The sequence below is a fragment of the Molothrus aeneus genome, chromosome 8 (assembly GCF_037042795.1).
Source record: "Molothrus aeneus isolate 106 chromosome 8, BPBGC_Maene_1.0, whole genome shotgun sequence".
Classification (NCBI taxonomy): Eukaryota; Metazoa; Chordata; class Aves; order Passeriformes; family Icteridae; genus Molothrus; species Molothrus aeneus.
Window position 1 is genome coordinate 21,487,610 of NC_089653.1, and position 22,487 is coordinate 21,510,096.

Below are 22,487 nucleotides of genomic sequence, written 5' to 3' on the forward strand. Positions count from 1 at the left end.
ATGGAAGTGGTAGTAAGCTCTTAGCAGCACCAATTTGTATTGACTACTCAGGTAGTAACAGGCTATAACACAAATCACAAATCATCAAAAAAGAACATAAACTATTTATCAAAGCCCATTCTGTTTTCCCCAGGTATTACAGAATATTTGGTTTGTTGCCTAACCAAGCACTTGGAAGTCAGAAAGGCATTTCAAGTGGACCGCACAACCAACCCACAGAGAATGGGTTTGCCTTCAGCTGTGATTACAGATCCTGAGGCACTTTAGCACCAGAATCTGGCACTCTGCTATCAGGGGTAGAATATTATTCAATTACTCTAGATGTCATAGACCAAAAATAATGCTAACTACTGCATTTTAAGTAGGTAACACATTATATCTTAAATCTGCCATGGGGCTGGAAATAAATTTTGCTACAGTTTTAAACAAATTACAGCTTTTGAAAGCAGTTGGGAAGGGAAAAGAAGTAGCATTTATCTGAAATATTTACTTTGCTTTACAGAAATGACTTGTCTTTGAATATGCCTTGTGGTTTAGACAATTAAAAGTTATGTGGGAAGAAACGCAGTGGGGTGAGAGAGAATGTACACAATAAAAATTGAAGGACTGAATTAACAGTTAATACATTTGTTTCAAATCTGTATTTAAAATAAAACCTGAAAAATTTACTTGTTGCCTTCAGCAGTTTTTTTGTAGAGCCTGAAATTTTGAAAGATGATTTTCTCAAGAACCTACTATGGGGCTGTTATCTAGGGCCTCAGAAAACAAGTAAACCACAATAAATAGCCTTTGATTTAAGATAGTTGTTTCAGAATTTCAGATATTTCTCCAGATATTCAGTGAAATTTATTATTGAATAGTAACTTTAAAAATATCACATTATTCCTATTTATGATGGCTTTGAACTCCAAGTGCCTTGTAACCCCCCTATTTCATTTTTACAATGAATTCTAACATAGTTTTATAGCAAAAAATATAGAAAAAGCATTACTAGCTGTTCTCAGATAGTAGCTCAGTATTTTAATGTCAAAAGAAGCAATTGTTCTCTTAAGAAGTCTCAGGTGAATAGCCCAGTAACAGCAGCCTCTCAGCTAATTTTTAATACATCTTTTTGCATTCAGGGAGAAGTACTTCACAGAAATTAGCCAGTTTAAGAATGTTTTAATTAAATATTATATTTCATACATCACAACAATCTCATATCATTATAGACAGTTAAGAAAGATCATATTCCTAAAGTTTATAAAAACAATTATGCATAAAGCTTTTTCACTGAAAGAAAAGGCAGAGGTTATATTCACTTGTGGCATCAAGATGTGGAGACTTCAAAAATGAATAGAATGTATGATAGTTGTGCTGATCTTCTGATATATTTTCTAGAAAATATCTACAACTATTGTTAATTATAAAAATGTGATAAAATTGGAAACAATGATGATGATGATAGGTAAATAGCATATTTCAGCTTACTATAAATTTAGAATTAATCAGTATGCTGATAAATAAATATAAAGGGTACATATTCCATTTATTTAAACTGCTGAAATGTGTTCGGATGTAAATGTATCTGCTGCTTAACAGGTCTCCCCTCAGTAGATGAAGTTTCCTAGACTCAGAGACAAATATTTACTGATACACCAGCCTTGTTTCTGATACTAACGCAATACTTGAACACTGGTTCAAATTATCTCAAAAGACAAGAAATTCCTCACATTCACACTTTTAATCTTCTATTGCCCTTTCTTCAGATGGTGATAAAAAACAAGCCAGAATAGGTTTATGCAATATAGTGCCTAGATCATGAAATTGTCTTCTGAATTGCCATCTGGCCACTGTAAATGATGCATTCATTTATATTCCTCTTGGAATATTTTGATAGCAAGCCCAATGGTGAAACTGTTCATTTACTTACCATCTGGATATGACAAATGATAAATTGATCTTATATCTCTGGAGAATTTGGGGAACTGAATTTAAAAAAAAATCTTTTAATACTCAAAAAAAGCAGCCAGCTTGATCCTTTAGCATTCTCTCTGCTTATAATCCTTGGAGACTTTGACTTCACAGTCCTGGCAGACCAGAAGGAAGGGGTGGGCCTTTCCTGGTTATAGAATTTTAAAACCCTATATCACAAAGTTTTCTAGTAGGTCAGTTACATAGTTTAAGTCTTGGCATGGTTGCATAAGCACGCCCAGAGACTCTCACTCATAGTCAAAAGGCATTCTTGATCTCTCTTGGCAATGGCAACAAGTCTTGGATAAAGGCAAGAACTCTCCCATAACCTGAGAACGTGGCAGGACTCTGATTTAGGAGCTTGACAAAACCTCAAAAGAATTAATAGAGGATGGCTCCTTTGGCTGTATTCTTTCCTTGACTATCCCATCTCACAGGAGCTAATAAACATCGGGCCACAAGTGCCAACAATTTTGCCCCAGCTATGCAGCTTTCCTAAGGATGGAATATGAGTCAACAAGCATTCCTACGCCCTCTGCATTAGCAACCACATCCCACTCCTCAGCAGTATGACAGTTGCCACCTTTCAAGGAAATTTCAACTTTCAGGATGAGAAGAAATGGCCTCAAGTTGCAGCAGGGGGAAGGTTTAGATCAGATATTATGAAAAGGGTGGTCCTGCATTGGAACAGGTTGCCCAGCAGAACTGTGGAATCATCTCCCAGAAAGTGTTCAAAATACCATGTGGATGCAGCACCTGGGGATATGGTTTAATGCTAAATACTTGACCTTGATGATCTTAGAGGATTTTTCAAACCATAACAATTCTGTGACATTCTATGATGATAAAATTAAGTCAGATATTCATGAGATGGTATCAAGGCTAATTGAATAGGAAGACTGCTGCCTGATGAGAAAAGAATGACTAGCAGGCTTTTCTCAACTTTCTCTTTGAAATTACAGTGACCCTCTCATTAAAAACATTTAAAAGAGGAAAGAGAATATACATGATTCTTTTTCGTACTGGGAAATTTCATGCATGGTAGAATTTCTTTTTACAAATGTGATGATTGACATATTGAAAAATTAATTGAAATGTACAGCTGATGCAATTGCATGAAAAAGTTGTTCTGATATTCAACTGAAGCCCGTGGCATTTGTCATTACAAAGAGAGGAACCATAATACACACGGAAGCCATAGTCATGTAATCAAGTAACCTATGACAATAGAGTTCTATTTGAGGCATAGTTTTGCATTGCTACAGCTATGCATAACTAATTAGACAATCAGAAGTAGGTCTCATTATGCAGAGTTACTCAGCCATGTCCTGAAGAAGTACTATAGCGACATTTACTGTACGCCCCAGCAGTCATCTGCATGCCAGGAAACAAAGTAACAAATAAAGAAGGGACTTTAACACCATGCTTTGATTGGCTTTCCACAAGAAATACTTTCAAGTCTGACTTGAGTTTCTGTAAGATTTAGGAAGAACCAATTGGTCTTCCTGCAGGAAAATAAAAATTATTTACTCTAACTCAGGAGACATTTAGGTTTTCTCATATTCTTCTTCAGACAGATAAATAGCTAACGTGTTCCCACAGTTCAGGCAGAAGGTCTGCACAACATGCCTCCAACCCATACCACCTTAAATTATTAATACTAACATGCAATTTAAAAAATGAGTGTTGGTCTCCAGAGTACAGTGCTGCTCGCAATACAGCCTTTCACAGGGGACATAAGGTTAAAACATGGAAAATGAAGAGAGAATCTGTAAATCAAGGCACTTGTCTGAACTCAAATTGCTAGTCTGATCTCTCTGACAAAATTAGTTATTTACCCTTGAAAGAAACAGCTTTAGAAGGCTGATGGCCTTTGAAGTAGACTTGTGTCCAGGCAACAGCGAGAAAAAAAGGAAGATGAAAGTTGGTATTCATTTTATGCAAGATGTCTAGCAAGTATTTTCAGGTGTAATCAATTTCTCATACACAGAGGTAATGCAATACACATCTTTTTTTTTTTTCTTTTGATTGCATATAAAGACAAAGCTTAACTTACCATTTAATACCATCTGTGGGTACCCAAGAAATGTTATGTGCTATAACATACTTTTTTCTATAGTTTAACTATCAGCTAATTTGTTCACATTCTAGAACCATGACAAGAGTTGGAAAGGACCTAGATTTAATAACAATATACTAACAGAAAAAAACCCAAAACAACAGAGGGAAAAAATCACAACAGACCAAATAAAAATCTACTTAAAAAAAAAATTAATTTTACAATTTCAAATTATTTTCCAAATGCATATTACTTTGACATGATACAAATGCAGAAATAAATTATGTAATGAACATTTTATGGGCTGATTGATATATTAGGGTTAGAATACTGACCTGTTTTACTTGCCCACTTGGAAGAAATTTGGAAAGATCTAAAAAGAAGGTAGGACAGCAGTTTCCTATATAAGAACTTCAGGAAAGATGTCTATTCTTTCTCAGTATTTGGTGTCTCTCTTATAGTGTAAACTTTATTTTGTAATGGCCAGGAGCCACTCAAGCACAATACCATAAACAATTAAATATAGCGGGGGTTTTATCCTGCAGGGAGATAAGGGAGGGGAGAGGAGCTATTTTCATGGAATTCCAGCATATTAATGGGAATATGCCCTACAATACATTCTCAATATTGAGCAGATTGAAATATATGAAAATTAAAAAGTAATTCAGTTGTTGTTTTAATATTTCTATCAAGTGTTTCTTTGTAGAAATTGTTTGCTTTGCCAATGTTTAGGGTGGTTTACCTGGCACTGGATTCTGGATGTATGTCATAAATGCTCTGATATGCTCACATTTGGCTCACAGATTTACAAACTACTGCCTAGACTCAGAGAAAATGTATAATTCTATCTAACACTGATGTTGACAGGAAAAGTACTTTAGAAAAAGGCAGCCCTGAGATGTTGACTCCCAACTGCTGCTACAGTGCAGCATGTCCTCAGCTGTGTAGCTGCAGCTGTTTGAAGAGCCACATTAAAATCATTCTGGCCTTAAAAAGTCAAAGCAAAACCCTCTGATTCTCCCTTGTGGGGGATAAAGCATCAATTTTTGTTCTTACTACTGAACATTTCAGAGCTGTGGCTGGATAGACCCATATATAGCTGCTGGATATAAGCAGAGATGGAAACGAGAGGTGAAAATTTAGTGAAAGGCATCTTAATCTTGTCTCAACACCAAAGAAAGTATATTTTTGTATCAATCTTCAAGGACCCCATCAAAATGTTTTTATAGTTCTGACTAACTATATTTCTAGGGTATTTTAATTCTAGCAGCCAAAATACTTATATGTTTTTTTTGGTGAAAATACCTATTTTTCAATCATGTTTCAATAAGCACTTACCCAAATTAAGCCTAAAGGTTTTATGATACAACTCTTAGGTAGTGGTCTATTACTTTAATGACAGAGGGTATCATGGTTGCTGCTTTTGCTTTTCATTGTATCAATCTCTCCACAGGTTATACTTTAAAATATTCCCCACACCGATTAGTAATAAAACTGTCATTGATTTTATTCAGGTAATTGAAATATTTTTAGATAAAAGACCTAAGTTTAATTAATCTTCCAAATTAATTCACAAGAAGGTACTCAATCTCACATTATGAAATCCTTACCCTGGGCATTTAATAATATTCTGCAATAATTTAAAATATTATCTTCCTATCTGATATAAGAGAAGACTGCTGGTGCAGTCACTTCTGTCAGTAGTTCTTTTCTGCCTCCAGTGCCTGAAATGAATTGTATACCATTGCCTACAGGGTTTAAAGTGACCTCAAAATAATACAGAAATATTGATTTACAATTTAAACTGTTATTTTGCTTCATTTGTTTCCTAACTCCTTGACAGCTAAAGGTCAAACTGGGTCAATTAGGTAAAGCAAAAAATATCAGCACTGAACAATTTCTGCTTATCTCCCTGGATTTCTCAGTGTGACCCATAGCAGCCCATCTCCAAAATACTCGTGCAGCAGAACACAAAGTGATTATAAAATATCTGCATTTCTGAATCAAGGTACTTGGATTTGTTCTAATCTTGTTAATCTTGTGCCATCTCCAATATTCTTCCATGATTTGGTACATATCTGAACTTTCAGTCAAGTGTCCAACCTACCAACATCCTTATCAGGGATTTTCAGACTGTTTTTTTAACTAGGACCAGTTCAAACCACTGCTGCTTGCTTCATGTCTTTTCCAGATGCATTCCTGCCCAAACTGTTAACAAAGTTTAGGGATCATCTCGGTCATTACATGCCTTGAATTTCTGCCTTTCACACAGAGGTCCTGGAAGCATTTTGTTCTTTCTTATAGGAGGTGTCTGCCTGTATCTCAAACTTGCAATGATACCACCTGTCTACTCATGGAATCAATTTCCTTTCTCTAATCATATCTTAAATAATCTTTATACTTCTAGTGAAACTGCCTCAATCAAGCTCCTAATTCTTTACTAATACATGCAGTGATAATTTCAAACAGTAAAAAAGTATTAATTGGACTCAACCTCCTGTTTGGATAACGTTAATTATGATCAAAAGTTTCAAACCACAATATTCAATATGTTTGAAATTTTTTGTACCTTCACTATTACAAGTGGACCCTGATTTGAAATTCTGCCTTTCTTCTGCACATTTTTGAGATTTTCACATAATCATACACCTCTCATCTCAAACACTATTATTTATTTCATTATGTACTTGGCAGTGGCTACTGTCACAATGTAAAGAAGCACTTCGACGATTTTTAACAGATTCTTAAGCTTAATATTTTTTTAAAATTAAAAACCCCCACAAAATAAAGTGGCTTTCTCAACCATTTTTAGAAGACTGAGATACTTAGCACAGAGTACAATAGAAAAACACAATTTTCAGGGGATCAAAATTCAGTCCTAAGAAACTGTATTTCCAGTGGCAAATCCATCTACACAACAAAAATTACACCTGAAAATAACTTTTGATCCTAGCACCTGTTAGCCTAGGTTTAGTTGAGAGCATGTTGGTTTCTCCAGCTGCAGCTCTCCTTTTTATGGATTCTTAACTTTTTTCACAGTTTAATGTTTTCAGAAGGAGCACTCATGGACTGTAATGGTCCCAGAGCAGCTATTAGAGCTGTCAGGGCATAAGCACTGTTAAACACTCTACACAAGTATTTGCAGACTAGAAACAAAAAGACTTCCAAATTGTCATTATATTCTTTGTGGTAAATTAAGAAACTTCTTGAAAATTAAAGTATCTCTGCCACTGTGGAGTTTCTTGGTTCATAGAACTACAATAGTTTCTTTTTCTGGTTTAATATTCTAATAACTGTCCTGCTAGCTTCTCCAAACACTGAAAGGGAAGAGTGAGGAAGCTGGGAAAGATGCCGTGCTGCAGAGAATCCTACATGACCTTCCTTCTATGTGGTTTCAGGGACATCAGAGAACCAGAATGTGTTGAGTTAGAATTGCTGCTTATTATTGAACTGATATAATATTCCAGGCTAAAGAAATGAGGCTGCCTTCATGGAAGCACCGTTAACAAATTCAGCTAGATCCATTCACAAATGATAGGAAACTAGTCCCACATCATATGTATATTTTCATATATGACTATGACATTTATACACAGGCATAATGACAGAAGATTAAACACCAGCAAAATCAAATATTATTATCATTGGCAAGAAATGATAAATGCAAGCTAGCAGCAGAATTGAAAACACCTTTTCAAGATCTCCTGAAAGGGAATACTCCTTGCCAAGAAAAATGTCACAGACCGGAATACAGTTCAAAACTTTAGTTTAATTATTGTAACAAAAATATTTATTTTAGTTTATTCTGCTTTATCATAGGAGACAAAAAATACACATTTGGATATTTTATCCTTCTACTGTGCCAGTTAATAAAACAGAAGGGTTTAACATGATATTTGTGATGTAAATCAACGTCCAGAAATATCTGGAATTACCCAATAAAATAACCACCTAAAAATGTTTGAATAAGCAGCTTTTGGAACATGACTACACCTCTTTGTTCAAAACCAGCTATAGAAATCTTTAAATTGCTAAGTAGCACAGGCCAAAGTCTGTCCTTTAGTGCAATTACAGAAAGCCACAGAGAGTGGACATTTGGTGTAAAGACTAGGTATGCAAAGGCAAAATATGATACTGTAAGAACTGATTTCAAGTTACCTTTATTTTTAGTCCAAATCATATACTTAACATTTGATAGCCTCAGGGAGGCATAGTCTTTCTGATGTTTCAGTGCCTTTTACAACCAATGATTTATCCTTAAGAACTATCACAAATTAGTATGTAATAGCATGCAACTAGCACACTAATACATGCTATTGTAACATTTAACAAGCATGCTATTATATATTATTTCAATTTTTTATGATAATTATATAAATTAGGATATAATATACTTGGTCATAAAGATGGGATTAACATTAAGAAATGCGAAAGATAATTTTAACTTTTCTTATTTTCAACAATACATGTCTTTACCTTTTAAAAATTGACTTTAAAATAGTACAGTTTTTAAAAGTAGGTTTGAAAGTATATCTTTAATAGGTTAATTCTGATCAGCACCTAGATCACAGCAGAGGCACAGCTGCTTGAATGTTAGCATTTTTGGCTGGATAAGGATTATGGTCTATGGTCAATGCCCTTCTATCTTACAAAGTGTCATGTATAATGCAAATAAATGAGGAATTAAAATGTTGAATGCTTTTCAACAGCTGTTTAAGGACTTAGGGTTTTATTCAAAAATATTTTTTCTTATTTTAACAGTCTTTATCACATAACTTAGCAAGTCAGATTATTTTTCCAGTCTATAACAGCAAATGTGATGATGTACTTAAAGAACATTTTTTCTGAATAGATGTGCATATTGCACATGTGCATTCTGCACCATCAGCATCAAGGTCACCTATTAAATGGCACAGTAAATGAGATAGGCAGGAGATCAACCATCCTTATTAAAATATGCTATGGTAGACAAAGGTTTTTATTTTACAGTCTGGCAAAAAAGAAGTAATGTAAGGTAAAATCAGTCAAGCTACTTACACCTTTTTTAAAAAAGATAGCTATTTTGGAAACAATTTTAGACTATTTATTTTAGCTTATTACTACGCTTTAAAAATTACTTATACAGTGCAAAATATAATTCAGTTGAAAAACATAATGAGGTGATTAACAGCATGTATTTTAATTTTGATATAATGGAAATAGGAAGAACATGCTTTAATTTAAGTGACTTGGCAGTTATATAATAGCTCATGCACGTGGCATTACTGCACTAATTGGTCTAATAGTCCTTCTCATTGATATTAGAAGAAAGGCAGGAGCTCTGAGAATGGGTCAGATCTATGCCTCTAGATCTAAGGGACTCCACAAGGGGTCAAATAATCAGTGGGTAGATGAAATTAATAAAGCCAAAAGTCCCCAGTGGACAGGATTTAATTTGACTCCCTTCATAACTTCTATTTGATAGTTCAAGAAGCATTTCAGGTCAATTATATTAATAGAAACTGTTTGAGTGAAAAGATGTTAATGATTATCCAGAGCTAATTAGCATAGTTATTTTCACTCCATCTTCTACAAAGAGAAAGGCAGAAGATGCACACAGAATCAGACTCTCTTTTTGATCAGTGATGGAAACTGGCAGAGGACAAAAGGATGTGTGCAACAACTTAGCAGCTTTTAGTGACAAGCCAATACTCTGTGATGAAACCCAAAAATAAACACTGAAATTTATAATTTATTAAATAATGTTTAACAGGAAAACTGAAGCAAAACTGGAACATTACAGTCACTGCCAAATTTTAGTTTTTGCTTCTTTTATATAAGCCTACTCTGCTTCATTCCTCTTGCACTTTTCACATCAGCAAATGCATCTGTAGATCTCTGTATCTCAAGCACACAGGCACAGAGATGGTAGAAGTCACAGAAAATCGAGAAATATTTAATAAGAAACAAAAATGAGATTACTTAACTAAAGAATATGGGATCTAGCACATTGGAACCTGCAAAAACTAATCAAAGTATTTATTTTCAATTGATAGTTCTTCATAGGTCCATCATTTATGGTGGATGGTGTCATGAAGAAGCAGTTTGGCTATAAGTCACTCATATGTTCTGAAGCTTTTCTTCTTTTCTTGCTTTTTTATATTTCTTCACATGGTTTATTGTATAAGAAACTATTTTTATCTGGTTCAAACCCATATCTGATCAAATCTGGATACTTAGACTCAAAAAGTACAATTTGGAATCACAGCCAATCATAGCCATGAAAAATCTCTACCTCTGTGCTCAGATTCAAGCACACAATTGAGTTGCTTCAAATTAAACAACTCCTGGTGTTTTAATGAGGCTTGTTGCAAGCGTCAGATCTGTTCCCCTTGCATGCAAGCCTGACTATGCCAAGAGGTGTGTGTTACCGTGTGATCAGGCAGCAGTCATGGATGATGCTGTCCTCCACGAAGATGCCACTCTCCTCGTCGGTTTCGATCAGGCGCCCCGCATGGTACCACTGCACCTGGGTGCTGTTGTCCACGTAAGTTGCAGTGCACTGGAAGGGCAGGCGGTCTCCATGGAAAACCACTTGTCTTTGTGATGGGATCAGCTCGAAGAGAGGAAGTTCCAGAGGCCCAGCTGCAGGGAAAACAAAATAAAAATAGGAAAGCGAAGTCACAATTAATTCCTCTCTTATGAATATTGTAACATGAACTAGTTGTATACCATTCTAGCTTCTTATATCTTCACGTGAAAATTTAGACATACTAGATATGACCCACTGCAGTCAGATCACGTTGTGAGTTCTAGAGATCACTTTTTTCCCACTGGTGTGAGCCCAGATAAACACAGGATTACCAGAATATCTACAGAAAATGAGTTTCATGAAACAAGTCACAGTATGCTTGAGGTTGGAAGGAATCTTTTGAGATGCTCCAACACAGCGTCCTTCTCAAGGCAGGTTGCTTTACTATACAAGTGTACAGAATAAAAAAGTGTCTTCCAATTAGAGAAAAAAATACAGCTATTAATATAGGTTCAGTTAACATTTAAAAGACCACTTCACTGTCAGTAGAGGAAATGCCCACTTTGTTTCAGAACAAAACTTACCGTCTCTATAGAGCCTAAGCTGCTTCATATGCCTGGAATTTGGATAATAATAAGACTAACAATAGTTAAACTTTCCTCTTAAGTTCAACTGTCCCCATGACTTTTCATTTCCCATTCCTTCTGCCAATTCTACAAGTCATCTCTACTCTCTAGATAATTACTTAACATTAAATATTTATCTAAGTAGCTCTTATCATCTATTTAAAGATGAATACTTTTTACCATATTTTCAAATGAACTTTATCTCTCGAAGCTTTCTCCCAGAAACACCCCAATAATGAGAATACTGCACATTCTAAGCAGGTTATTACAAAAACCAGCTGCTGTAATCACAAATCCAAATGCCTAAACACAGTTTAAAAAAAATGCAAATAGGGAAGATATGTACATTTTTGGCCCTGATGAAAGTCTGCTATTTTACAGATTTGAGAGTGATTGAAGGTTATTTTCCTCAGTCCTAAATTCCCATGAACATCGTGCACAACAGCTCCTACAATAGAGCCTTTTCACCTCAGGCTCCAACACCAAATCAATTCACTGAGCCTGGATTGCTTTTTAACCTCAATCTGCAATCTCACCTTAGACAAAAGACCTATAGTCTTGCACCTTGGTTATCATTCTACCTTGATGAGGAAAGAGAACTTTAAAGCTAGATCTTATCCCTTCTTCTTCTTCTGTTTTCATTTAAAGGCCTCTCATCATCAATATCAATCCATCCTACAGAGTTGTCAGCTGAAAGGTCACCCTTCCACCATTTGCACCACTAGTAACTACCTCAAACATCTATTTTTCTGACAAGTACCTTTTTTTTTTTCCATTTCACTGCTTGCCATTTTATCTTCCTTAAACTTGCTCCTCAAAATCCTCCATTGCCCATAACAAATACAGATGAACTTAGCCATGCCTATCCAGGTTGCAAGCCATAATCACTGGTTCTACAGCTGCTAAAATTTGTGGACAGCCAATAGCGTTCTTCCTCTTACTCAGCATTCCACCCTAACACATTTCTTTATGTCATTCAGGTGCTGTCTTTGGAACTCTTAAATTGCGAGAAGTTGTACTTACAAACCCAGCTTTGGGCCTTTGTTACTATTTTGTTAAACAATACATTCATCACCTGTTTTGAGTAAACAGTACACCTGTTTTGAGTAAACAGTGAGAGGGATCACTTCTACTTTTATGCAAAGAAGAATGTTGGCCAGCACAGCATGCAAAATTGGTACAAGTGAATACGTGCTACTTCTGTTTGGGAGAAGCACACAGAGGATTAGGGGACTAGCTCCTCTCTACTGAAATGTTTTAAGTCTGCTTTGACTATAAAGTGCAGCCTTCAGAAAGCACTCCTTACCAGCGCACACATCCTGTAATTTACCTTTTGATTGCACCTGTTATATGGAGACAATGATGTGATACTAAAAATTCCTTGAAATATACACAGTATTTTTATGACTTTTGGCTTCTAATTAAGAGAAGAGAAGGTAAACTAGATTAATGCCTCATTCCTAATTGCTGCAGCCTTGGTCCCAGTCATTTATATTAAATGTCTTTAACTAGCAGATAGAAAGAATCTCTGTCTCCAAAAAGTTGTGATTTTTGTGTTGCCTTATGAAGTCACTTATGGAATATAAGGAAATATATGGAATACAAATTTATCCATAAATTAATTAAATGGCTACCAAAATGTAGAAAAACTAAGCACACTGTGAGACGTACAACAGCAATAGATACTACTCACAGAAATAAAATATTTCTTATTGATACAGTACTTTTTAACTGAGGACGTTGTATCTGGTTGAATGGTTTTGGTCATGCAGTGAGTGCCACATTGTGCTGTGAGGCTATGAAGTAGGAAGAGTGTGAACTAGAATATCAATATCTTTAAGTCAAGTTAAATAACCTGCTGAGCATATGGATGAAGTGTAACACTTTCACTCTGAATTTATCTCTGTCTTGAGTGTTGGTGTCCAAGGCTCCCCCATAACCCCTTCTATTGTTCAGCCTTGGGGATCACCAAACCCAGAAATGCAGTGGGAATGAGGTGCTTTCTACAGGTTTGGTCGATTAATGATCAGAAGTGAATGAAAACTTTACTTCAGCCTGTCAAAAAATGATCAGTCCTATCAACAGTGTACTCATTTTCTTTTTCTTTGCAAATCCTTTTAAGTGCCAACAAAGATGCAAAATGAATTCAATATATCCTTGGAATCAAACATACCATTATGCTAGGATATCCTCCTGACCAACTTTGAGAATGTACCTATTTGGGTTGGCCAAATTGACAAATAATGCTGAAAACTCATTTTCAAATTAAAAATAATAAAATTTCTATGGATTATAACATTTGCAGACCATGGAAGGTAAACATAAGTACTCCTGGAAAACATCTGCTTTTAATCTCTGTGATGTCTACACAAAAACATTAATACCAGAGCTAATCTTCAGTTGTTTTCCAGGGATAGTAATGATTTAAATGTCTGAGGCTGGTTCTGCAACCATTACTCATGCAGAAGTTCCAGCTGACTTCTGTGACACAGCTCACAGTTATGAGGATTAATCACACCAAGAAGAGTTTCAGAATTACGACCAATACCCTTTATCCCAAATGGCCAAAAAATTATTGTAGTTACATCAGCATCAGCTGGAAATACTTACTTTAAATCCATAATCCAACAATCTTTCAAATTCAGACTAAAAGTATCTATTAATGCTGTATGCACATTTTCATGTTTGACTTTGAGAATAAATGAAGAAGTAAGAAATTCTTAAAGTATTTGGAATTATTTTGGTATTGATTTGACAGCACTTTAAATATAACAGCTCTGGCAAGCATAACCCTATACAATTGATTTTTTTTCTTTGATTATGTGGGTAATAAAGACTAAATCAGGATTACTAAATATATATAATCTCTGATGTTCATATTTATGCATGTGTGTGCGTGTACGGCAGACACAACAGCCTCATAAAATCAAAATGTTTACTATTGTGTGTTGAGAAGGGAGGGAGCAATTTACAGGGATCTTATTTGCTTTTACACACTTGAAAAATATTCCAAGATGCTCCTTCCAAGACAATTCACTGTGCTGCCCTCGATCTCGGAGCCAGCACCCCTATCTGCAAATGAGAGGTGTGACTCCCCTCAGGCATTCAGATCAAGAGCTGATGGAGTGTTTTACAGTCTTTACCTGTCTTGTCTCTCCAGTCAGCACTAAACCATGATTGCAGCAGAGCACCACAGGAATCACTGATTGCAGCATGAATCTAAAGGTCTAACCCATCATTACAGTAATTACATCTTTTTTGTTATCTTTCACTTCTCAGCAGAAAAGGGTTTTGTTGACTGAAGGCCAGACTCTCTGTGCCATCTAGTCTTGTATTTCAGATTAGATCTAGACTAGAATACTGAGGACATACAGAGAAGGAATCAGGTTACACAAAAACCACTGAATTAATATGATCACTTGTGTCTTTTTGAAATAGAGTACACCCCTGCATATTTTAATGCATGCAGTGTCCCAAGATGTTGAAAAAGAAAATAGAAATTATTTTTAAAATATTAGCAAAAAATAGAAAAATAGCAAGGTGCACTGAAGCTCTATGGGAATGCTCCAATGCATATGCCCTTAATATATTTAGAGAAGAATTTGCTTCACACACATGTACACACATCATGTATTTTCTGACTTTCCATACAATTCACTTCTTGAGATTTTAAAAGTATTTCAATTTTCTATCTAATTTTGGCCTTCTATTTTGTTTTACAAGTTGTAAAGGAGAAGAGTACAAAGGAAATACTGCTGTTTCTTCACATACATGGAACAAAAATGCTTGTAAAAAAGATGACAAAGTGCATCTTTACCCATATTTCAGTTACATTTTTTAGTACCAGATTTCTATCTTTAGGTAATATTCACTTCCAATGAGTGCACACTACTGTTTTCTGGGGGAATGACTAAAAGCAAACCTGTATGTACAAAACCTGGCCCATGCCACAGATCTGTCTAAACACTACCGAAACTTGACTAGGTATTAGCCAACATGACCAGCACAAGGTAGTGGACAAACTGTCCTACCTCCAGCCAGCTTTGTTGCATTTCCTGCTGCATAACCTTTAATCTGGGCAGCTCAGCTCACCAGCTCCTAAGTGCATAAACCTGTACTACACCAGCACCTTCTGCTGTTCAGTCTACCAGAAACAGTTTTCTGCTATACTTTTTCTGGTCCTCATTAACTGGCTTTGTTTGCTATCAACAGTTTTCACACAACCAGAAATAGGAAAATCCACAGGTTTCTCCGGGCTGCCCACGCATCATTTCAGTACTACAGTGCTCACATCTGAGGATATACCTTTGACTTCAGTTCATTGGTAGAAAATTCAGTTTTCTACAGTGTACCACAAGCTTCTGGGACAGAAAAAAAGCCAGAGGGTGGCATTTTGCTTCTTGTTAATCACTTGATTTATTGTATCGCCAATGGGCTTTTTATTTGAACTGAGTGTGCCTACAGAGTGCGGCACATCCTGCTGACAAAAGTGTGAGTTAGAGCTCTAATATTTGTATACAGTCTCAGTGGGAAAGAAATGTGCATGGAAAGCACAGTGGGGGAAAGCTGGAAGTGAGGACAAAGCAAAGGAACCAATCCAAGAAAAAGGACAGATGAAAATGAGGAAAAACAAATTGAAATACATTAGCTAAAATTTTGAATTGCTGACAGTGCAAATTATATCTGATATTTACCAAATGGAACTGGAGAAAAGAGCGTGATCTGAACTGCTCCAAGAGCCAGCTCTGCCAAAAAGCGAGGTGCCGGCACAGCAACGCCAGTTTCTGTGCTGCGAAATTTGCTGTCAGTAACGAAATGTTTGGTGTAGAAGGTCACAGACCACACCACGTGCCAAGGAAGTCAAAAATGAATACAGAACTGAGGCCAAGCTTCAGTTTTAATAAAAGCTGTGTCTGGCTCTAATTTCAACATAATATCAAGAAAATACAGATGCCAACATGCATTAAACAACAGAATAAGGTAAGTCTCCTGGGCTTGGAACAAGAAAGCTTTGTATCACATTCATTTACCACTCACTGCAGGAAAAGCAGAGCTTTTGTTCATGTAATAGCTTCTTATTTCCACCAGCTTCATAACGCTGGCACGGCAAGAGATATTCCACACCATTTTATCAGTCCCTTTCCCTCTCATACATGCTTTTCAAACAGGAATATCAAGCAGTGCTTTTCTTTGGTTGGTTTGTTTTTGGGGTTTTTTTCTTCCCAGCATCTTATAATGAAATTATGGGGTTATGTTTCTTTTGTAATACTAAGTACTGCACTGAAATGGTAGCCACTAACCACAGAGTAAGATTTCTGACATGTATGCTGTTTTACCTAAATCTACAAGATCTTTAATGCGATTTTACTCCTGCAAACTTCTGTAAAGCCATCAAAGGAGATCAGCAGAAGTAGTAAACAGGATTTATCAGAAGTTAGATGGACAGTGAGCCCAGGCTGTCACAATCCATTGCTACTTGTGCTGCAGTTACCTGTGTCAGCTGACCTCAGAGAGCTATTCCATAGACACAAAACAAAGGTAAAATTCAGCGCAAATATGCCAAAATGAGCTAAAATCATAGTTTTGAATGAGTCTTCAAAACTCACTTGGATTATATAACTAATCTGATTTATTTACTTAAAATAATTTACAGCTAGATATAAAATAAGAAAGGCTGAGCTGGGGAATGTACAATTCAAGTCTAGTCACTCTTGGCAAATCCAAGTAATACAGGTTTCATCCATCACTCAGCAGATGGATGACATTTCCAGCTATGGCAAAGTTATTTAACCTGTCTTTGTCTACTGGAGTTTCCTCCAGATTCCCAAATCCCAGTTAAATTAATTATTCTTTTTTCACCAGTTCTAGGGACTGATGTGTCTTGAGAGGGAGCACCAGAAAAAGCCCTTTGTCATTTACTGACGATAGCAGTGATTTACTTGATAGGAAATCAAGTGGCAGTGAAAAACAGAGGTAACAGGTTTCACTTATTTAATAACAGATTTCATTTATTTAATATAAATGGTAAATACCATAACATTTTAATTTGTAAAATGTTAACAGTTACTTGAAAGATTTCCACAATATGAAACTCAAGGTTTTGTTCCAGTTAAACAATTAAAAAATTGCATTGTCTTGCACTGGCACAGAAATCTAAAAGAATAGGCAAATAGTTTTCGCATCATTGATTTCTTTCCTATCAAATAAAACAGCTGCAACTTTTCAATTTTTTATTTTCAAATTGTCCCAGAACTCTATTTCATTTCAGAAGCTGGGGAGCATTTGATTATTTCCCATATGCTGAAATTGACATATTGACAGCTATGGTAGTGGAAGATTCATCAACACAAATTTCCTCCTGGCACCAGCCAGAAACCCACTGTTAAAAAGCTGATTTTGATTACTCCAATTACCCTTATGGCAACTGAACTGGCTGGCTCATGGCTTTGCATACTCATTACAGCTTGCAGTTAATAAAAATGGCTGAGCAGTGGAAAGGTAAAGCACCCAGCTCTGCAAAATCACAGAATCATAGAATGGTTTGGGCTGGAATGGACCTTTAAATGTCATCTTTAAACTGCCCCCAGAATGAGCAGGGACATTTGCTCAGAGTCCCACCCAACTTGACCTTGCCAGTGTCTCACCACCCTTATTGTAAAAAAATTCTTCCTTATATTTAATGTAAATAGATCCTCTTTTAGTTTAAAACCATTATTCCTAATTCTATTGCTACAGACTCTACTAAAAAGCCTGTCCCAAATTTTCTTATAAACCCTCTCTAGGTACTGAAAGGATGCACCGAGGTCTTGGAACCTTCACCTCTACAGCTAAGCAAGCACAACTCCCTCAGCCTTTCCTCACAGGAAAGATGTTCCATGTCCCCAGTCACCCTTGGGGCTCTCCTCTGGATCCACTCCAATAGGTCCAACAGGTATAATCAAATACACTGATTAGCTTTATCTAACTGGGAAGTGCAGTGGTAGCACTCATCTTTCCAAAACTTAAACCTTTTTTATTTTTAAATCATAACTGCACACTCAGATCACAGAAAGATGGTGTCAGGAAGGCCCCAAGAGTGTCAGTGATTGTCCCTAATTGCCCAGAGTCCAGAAGGCTGCATGTGTTCTCATTTATGTCAGAATGTAAAAAAGAGAAAAAGAAAAAAATTCTTAAAAGAAATGCTGAACAAGCAACCGTTCTGTTGAAGTATTACATTTTTCCATTCCAAGCTCCTTTCAGCCCAGCTGATGGTGTCAGAAGCTCTTAACAGCCATTTTTACACAAACATTAAAGAAAGTGCTGTATGTTGACATGTGCTATAAAAATGTGAAATGCCACTATGGTATAGCCCACTTAAATGAAAGAGAGATTGTTAGGATGAAAGCTTTATAGGGAATTTTCCTATGATAAGAATTAAGATTAATTACAGCAAACCCTAATAAGCATTCTTATTAGACAATTATTAACATAGGTTTGTTAAAAAAGCTTATATAATTTTACCTAGAAATCACCAGTATAAAATTTAACCCTAGTGTTTTAATGTTCATGTTACCATAATAAATAAAGAATATATCTTCAGAGATACTCAATGGATTGTAGGTTTGTTTTAACATTGCTTTGTTCATACGCAACTGGTTTTGAATTGTTCAAGGGCAGGAGTTTGAAGATTAAAATGCCTCATTTCACTGCCATTCTCACTCCACCTTGGTTAAATTTTCCTTCAGTCATTTTGCTTTGTCAAAGACAATGTAGAAAATAAGACACAAGTGTACATTAAAAACCTCTAATGCAGTATATAAGAGTAAACTATGGAAAAAAATCCAAACAACTGGGTACCTTTCCTATATCCAAATCAGTAAGATTTCAGGGATGAAAATTTCTGTTGAACTGAATTTTCATGTGTGAGCACAAATGCAAGAAAATATGTTGTAGTAAAATTTCATCCTGAAATGAACATTTTAATATTTCTGCTATTTCACATTTATAAGATTTAACTGTTACTAATTTTATGCCCTCAATCTTGCAGCAGTGTTCTACACTGCCACTAAAGAAATTAGATAATAATGTTCAAGATTAAATTTAGGGCAACATAGTCTTTTCCCCTCATTTTGAGACTGATCATATTAGATGACAAATCTAGAATTTGGAGACAAAAGGTTAAAGCATTGTTCATTTCATTCTACCAAATGATAGTATGGAAGCCAACTTTGATTTGCAAATAGCCACTTAGCTGTGACATAAAATGAACTTACCCCATGTATCTTTTAAAGACCAAAATATCAGTTATATTATCTGATTTATATACATTCTGTTATTATGAGTATTTTCTTAATAAAGAAAATTTTGAATTGCTTACACTGTAGAACAAAAGTAATTGGAAGAGGATTTAAATACTGCTAATTGTATCACTATCTATATCTTGCAAAACCTAATCCTGTAAAAGATTATTAGGGTGAATATTCCTATTTTAACATAATTAAACCTACTCATGTGATTAGGCACTCCCTGCAGAATTAGAGCTGAAGTCTTGATCCTGCATATTCTGGAAGACAATGATGCTCTGCATGAATGCAGCAAGCTACCTGTGGACTGCCAAGAAACTGCAGGACTGAGGTCTAAATCTGGATAATTAATCCATCATTCTTCCTGCTTGAGGTTTTGAGTTTAGTCAGTTAGTACATCCTGAAACCCCCCCACAGTTCAATATTTACTCTGTGTTAATGCAGTAGGAATGACTTGTAAATTAATAAAGAAATTATTGAAACAATAATCTCAAACCTGTCCCTAAGTTTAAGTTTGTTTTGTGTACGCTGTATGTTCTGTGTATGCTGAAAAAAATAAAGGAAGAAAAAATACTCCTTGGTAATTTTAAGATCGTGTTTTTTCTTGCAATATATTTTACACAGAAAAGGAAACTTTTAACAATAATCTATGTGCAAATATAGATATTTACAATTTTAAGACTTGAATGGGAATCTAGATATTTAATTTTTGGCACCACATGAAAAAATGAGTTTCAAATCTCACTTCTTTACCATATCCCTAACACAAGATAGTAGACAGCATTCTTAAAAACTGACATAGATCAAGGCTGATTGTATTCTGTTGACATCAGCTTAAATTTAAATGTTAAAAAAGTTCTTTCAAAGACAAAATTCCCCAGTACCTAATTTTTTTTCCCCTCTCCTGCATTTTAAAAGTACATATTTCTTTCAAAGTTCTTACTATGGGACAGTGGATATCCACTTACTCTGCTAGGAATGATGGGGAAACAATGTGCAATTACATCAGGTAAAATTATAAAGACATTTCAACAAATACAGCATCTAAAACAACACAGCATCTAAAACAACACTATTCCATCACTGCTGAGAAAGCATTTAAAGCCACACTCTTCTAACAATCTATGTCAAGGAGAAAGAAAGCTACTTCAAAAAAATAAAAGTACTTTATAGAGGAAGCATAGGAAAGAAAATGTTCTAGTTTTTCCCAATGGTATTACTATAATTGTTTTAAAATGTCTTAAATGCTTCAAATTTTTTTTGTATTTTAGGTAAGATTGCAAAAAAACCCCAAACTTATAAAAATAGACTAGGGAGCAGCATGTGGCCTGAGAGAAATGTACCCTAATGTTCTCCTGATATTTAAGCGTGAGAAAGGCAGATTAGAAAATGTGACAGTAGATTGCTAATGAAGAAAGTAGTTCCTTTGTAAGAAATTGAATCTTAAAATGGACAAGAAATCTCTAACAACACAAGCAGAATGAATGCATAAAGCATATAATTGTGTTTTTTTCTTTTTTTGCTTTGCACAAGTTTTCATCTGAACAGGTATGAAGCATCAGAGTAAAAAGCACCTACATTTTAGCCTGACTCTGCTCCTTTGGGGGAACAGATACTCTGATTCTCAGTGAAGTGAAGCAAACTACAAAAGACAAGGTGCTGGTTAAGTACAAACAATTCCCTAACAACTTTATCTCCTCCCATCCAATAAATTATTCACATTTTCTATGAAACATTTAAAGAATTTTATTGCAGAACACAGAAGTCAGAAAAGGATTTACTTCTTTGACTTTTATTCCTCCCTTTGAAGTGTCCATCCTAAGTAGGGAGTCTATCATTCCCCAAACCCCACATTTCAATAATATTTTATGAGTCAGAACTTGCTAATTTAATTCATGAGTTAACAGTTTAAACTAAGGTAGTTTACAGAATTCAGAGACTGAGTAATAATTCAAACACTGTTGGACATTCACAAGTCACAACTATTATCTTCTTTTCTCATCTCTATATTCAATAGGATGGATTTTTATTCTACTGCAGTGTTAACACTTGTCTCAGCAGACAGCCCCCTAAGGCATGGCAGCAGCCTCACCATACAGACTCAACACAGACAAAACTCCAGCTCTATTGTGAGTACTCACTTCTTGCCACCCCTGGTGAAAGTCCAAATAGACTATGAAAGCTTTTAGTAAATTATGAACCAACCCAAAGAATTTCTCACTGTAAGTTTGATGTAAATACTTAAGAGTTCTATGGATCACAGCCAACAGGTGACAGAACACACATTCTGGCATAATACATTCTTTCAAAATAATCTACTGGAATAGCCCTTCTGTGAAACACCCTACAGTTGATTTTCATGAATGTGAAGCACACAGAGCAACAATTCAAATCAAGCCTCTGGGTACTCCACCTCTGAAAAACAGACTCCTGTGACTCAGGAAGCATTTATGGTAGATGAGATGGTACCTATAACCAGATGCTATCTCACCTATGTCAATAAAGGAAAGGAAAATTACTCAGCTGAGATACTTGTCTTGTAATTTGCTGTTACTCTGTGCTTTTTGAGTTCTATTTCTACCATATTTTCCCCTGAGACTGTGTCCTCAATGAATGTATCTAACATTTGTGCTTATACACATTTCCTTTACCTTTGAAGTTTCTTTGCTGAGGATGGTATAAGGAGAAGATGTATTAATACTAGCTTTGTTAATTGTCTCAATTTCCTAGGTGTAATTATTTCAACAGCATGGGTTTTTCAGAGATGTGCAAACTATAGGTGAATAAATAACCCTGTATCTTAGAACTTTTAACTCTTGTCCTACAGTCCTGTGTTGAATCAGCTCAACACAGAAAGAGATTTTCTCCCATTCAATTCAACACAGATAATAAGGAAGTGGGAAACAGAAACATTCAATGCAGAAGCATAATAAAGAGAGAAGCAATAGATTTGTTTCTTCCAAGGAAAAGACCTGTACATAGCTTTACATCAACATAGAGAAAAAGGGCAAACACAGTTTTTGGGGATTACCTTTAGCCAGCATCTCATATGGAGT

At 35.5% G+C, this 22,487-nt stretch overlaps 1 protein-coding gene across 1 annotated transcript in view; it reads right to left on the reverse strand.

Moving 5' to 3' along the window:
* The window catches only part of LOC136559317 (adhesion G protein-coupled receptor A3-like), a 252,001-nt gene that overhangs the window by 120,674 nt on the left and 108,840 nt on the right, over positions 1–22,487 (reverse strand). The window contains exon 7 of the mRNA XM_066554455.1: positions 10,423–10,636. Coding sequence (XP_066410552.1) covers positions 10,423–10,636 — 214 coding nt within the window. The remainder of the gene's footprint in view (positions 1–10,422; positions 10,637–22,487) is intronic.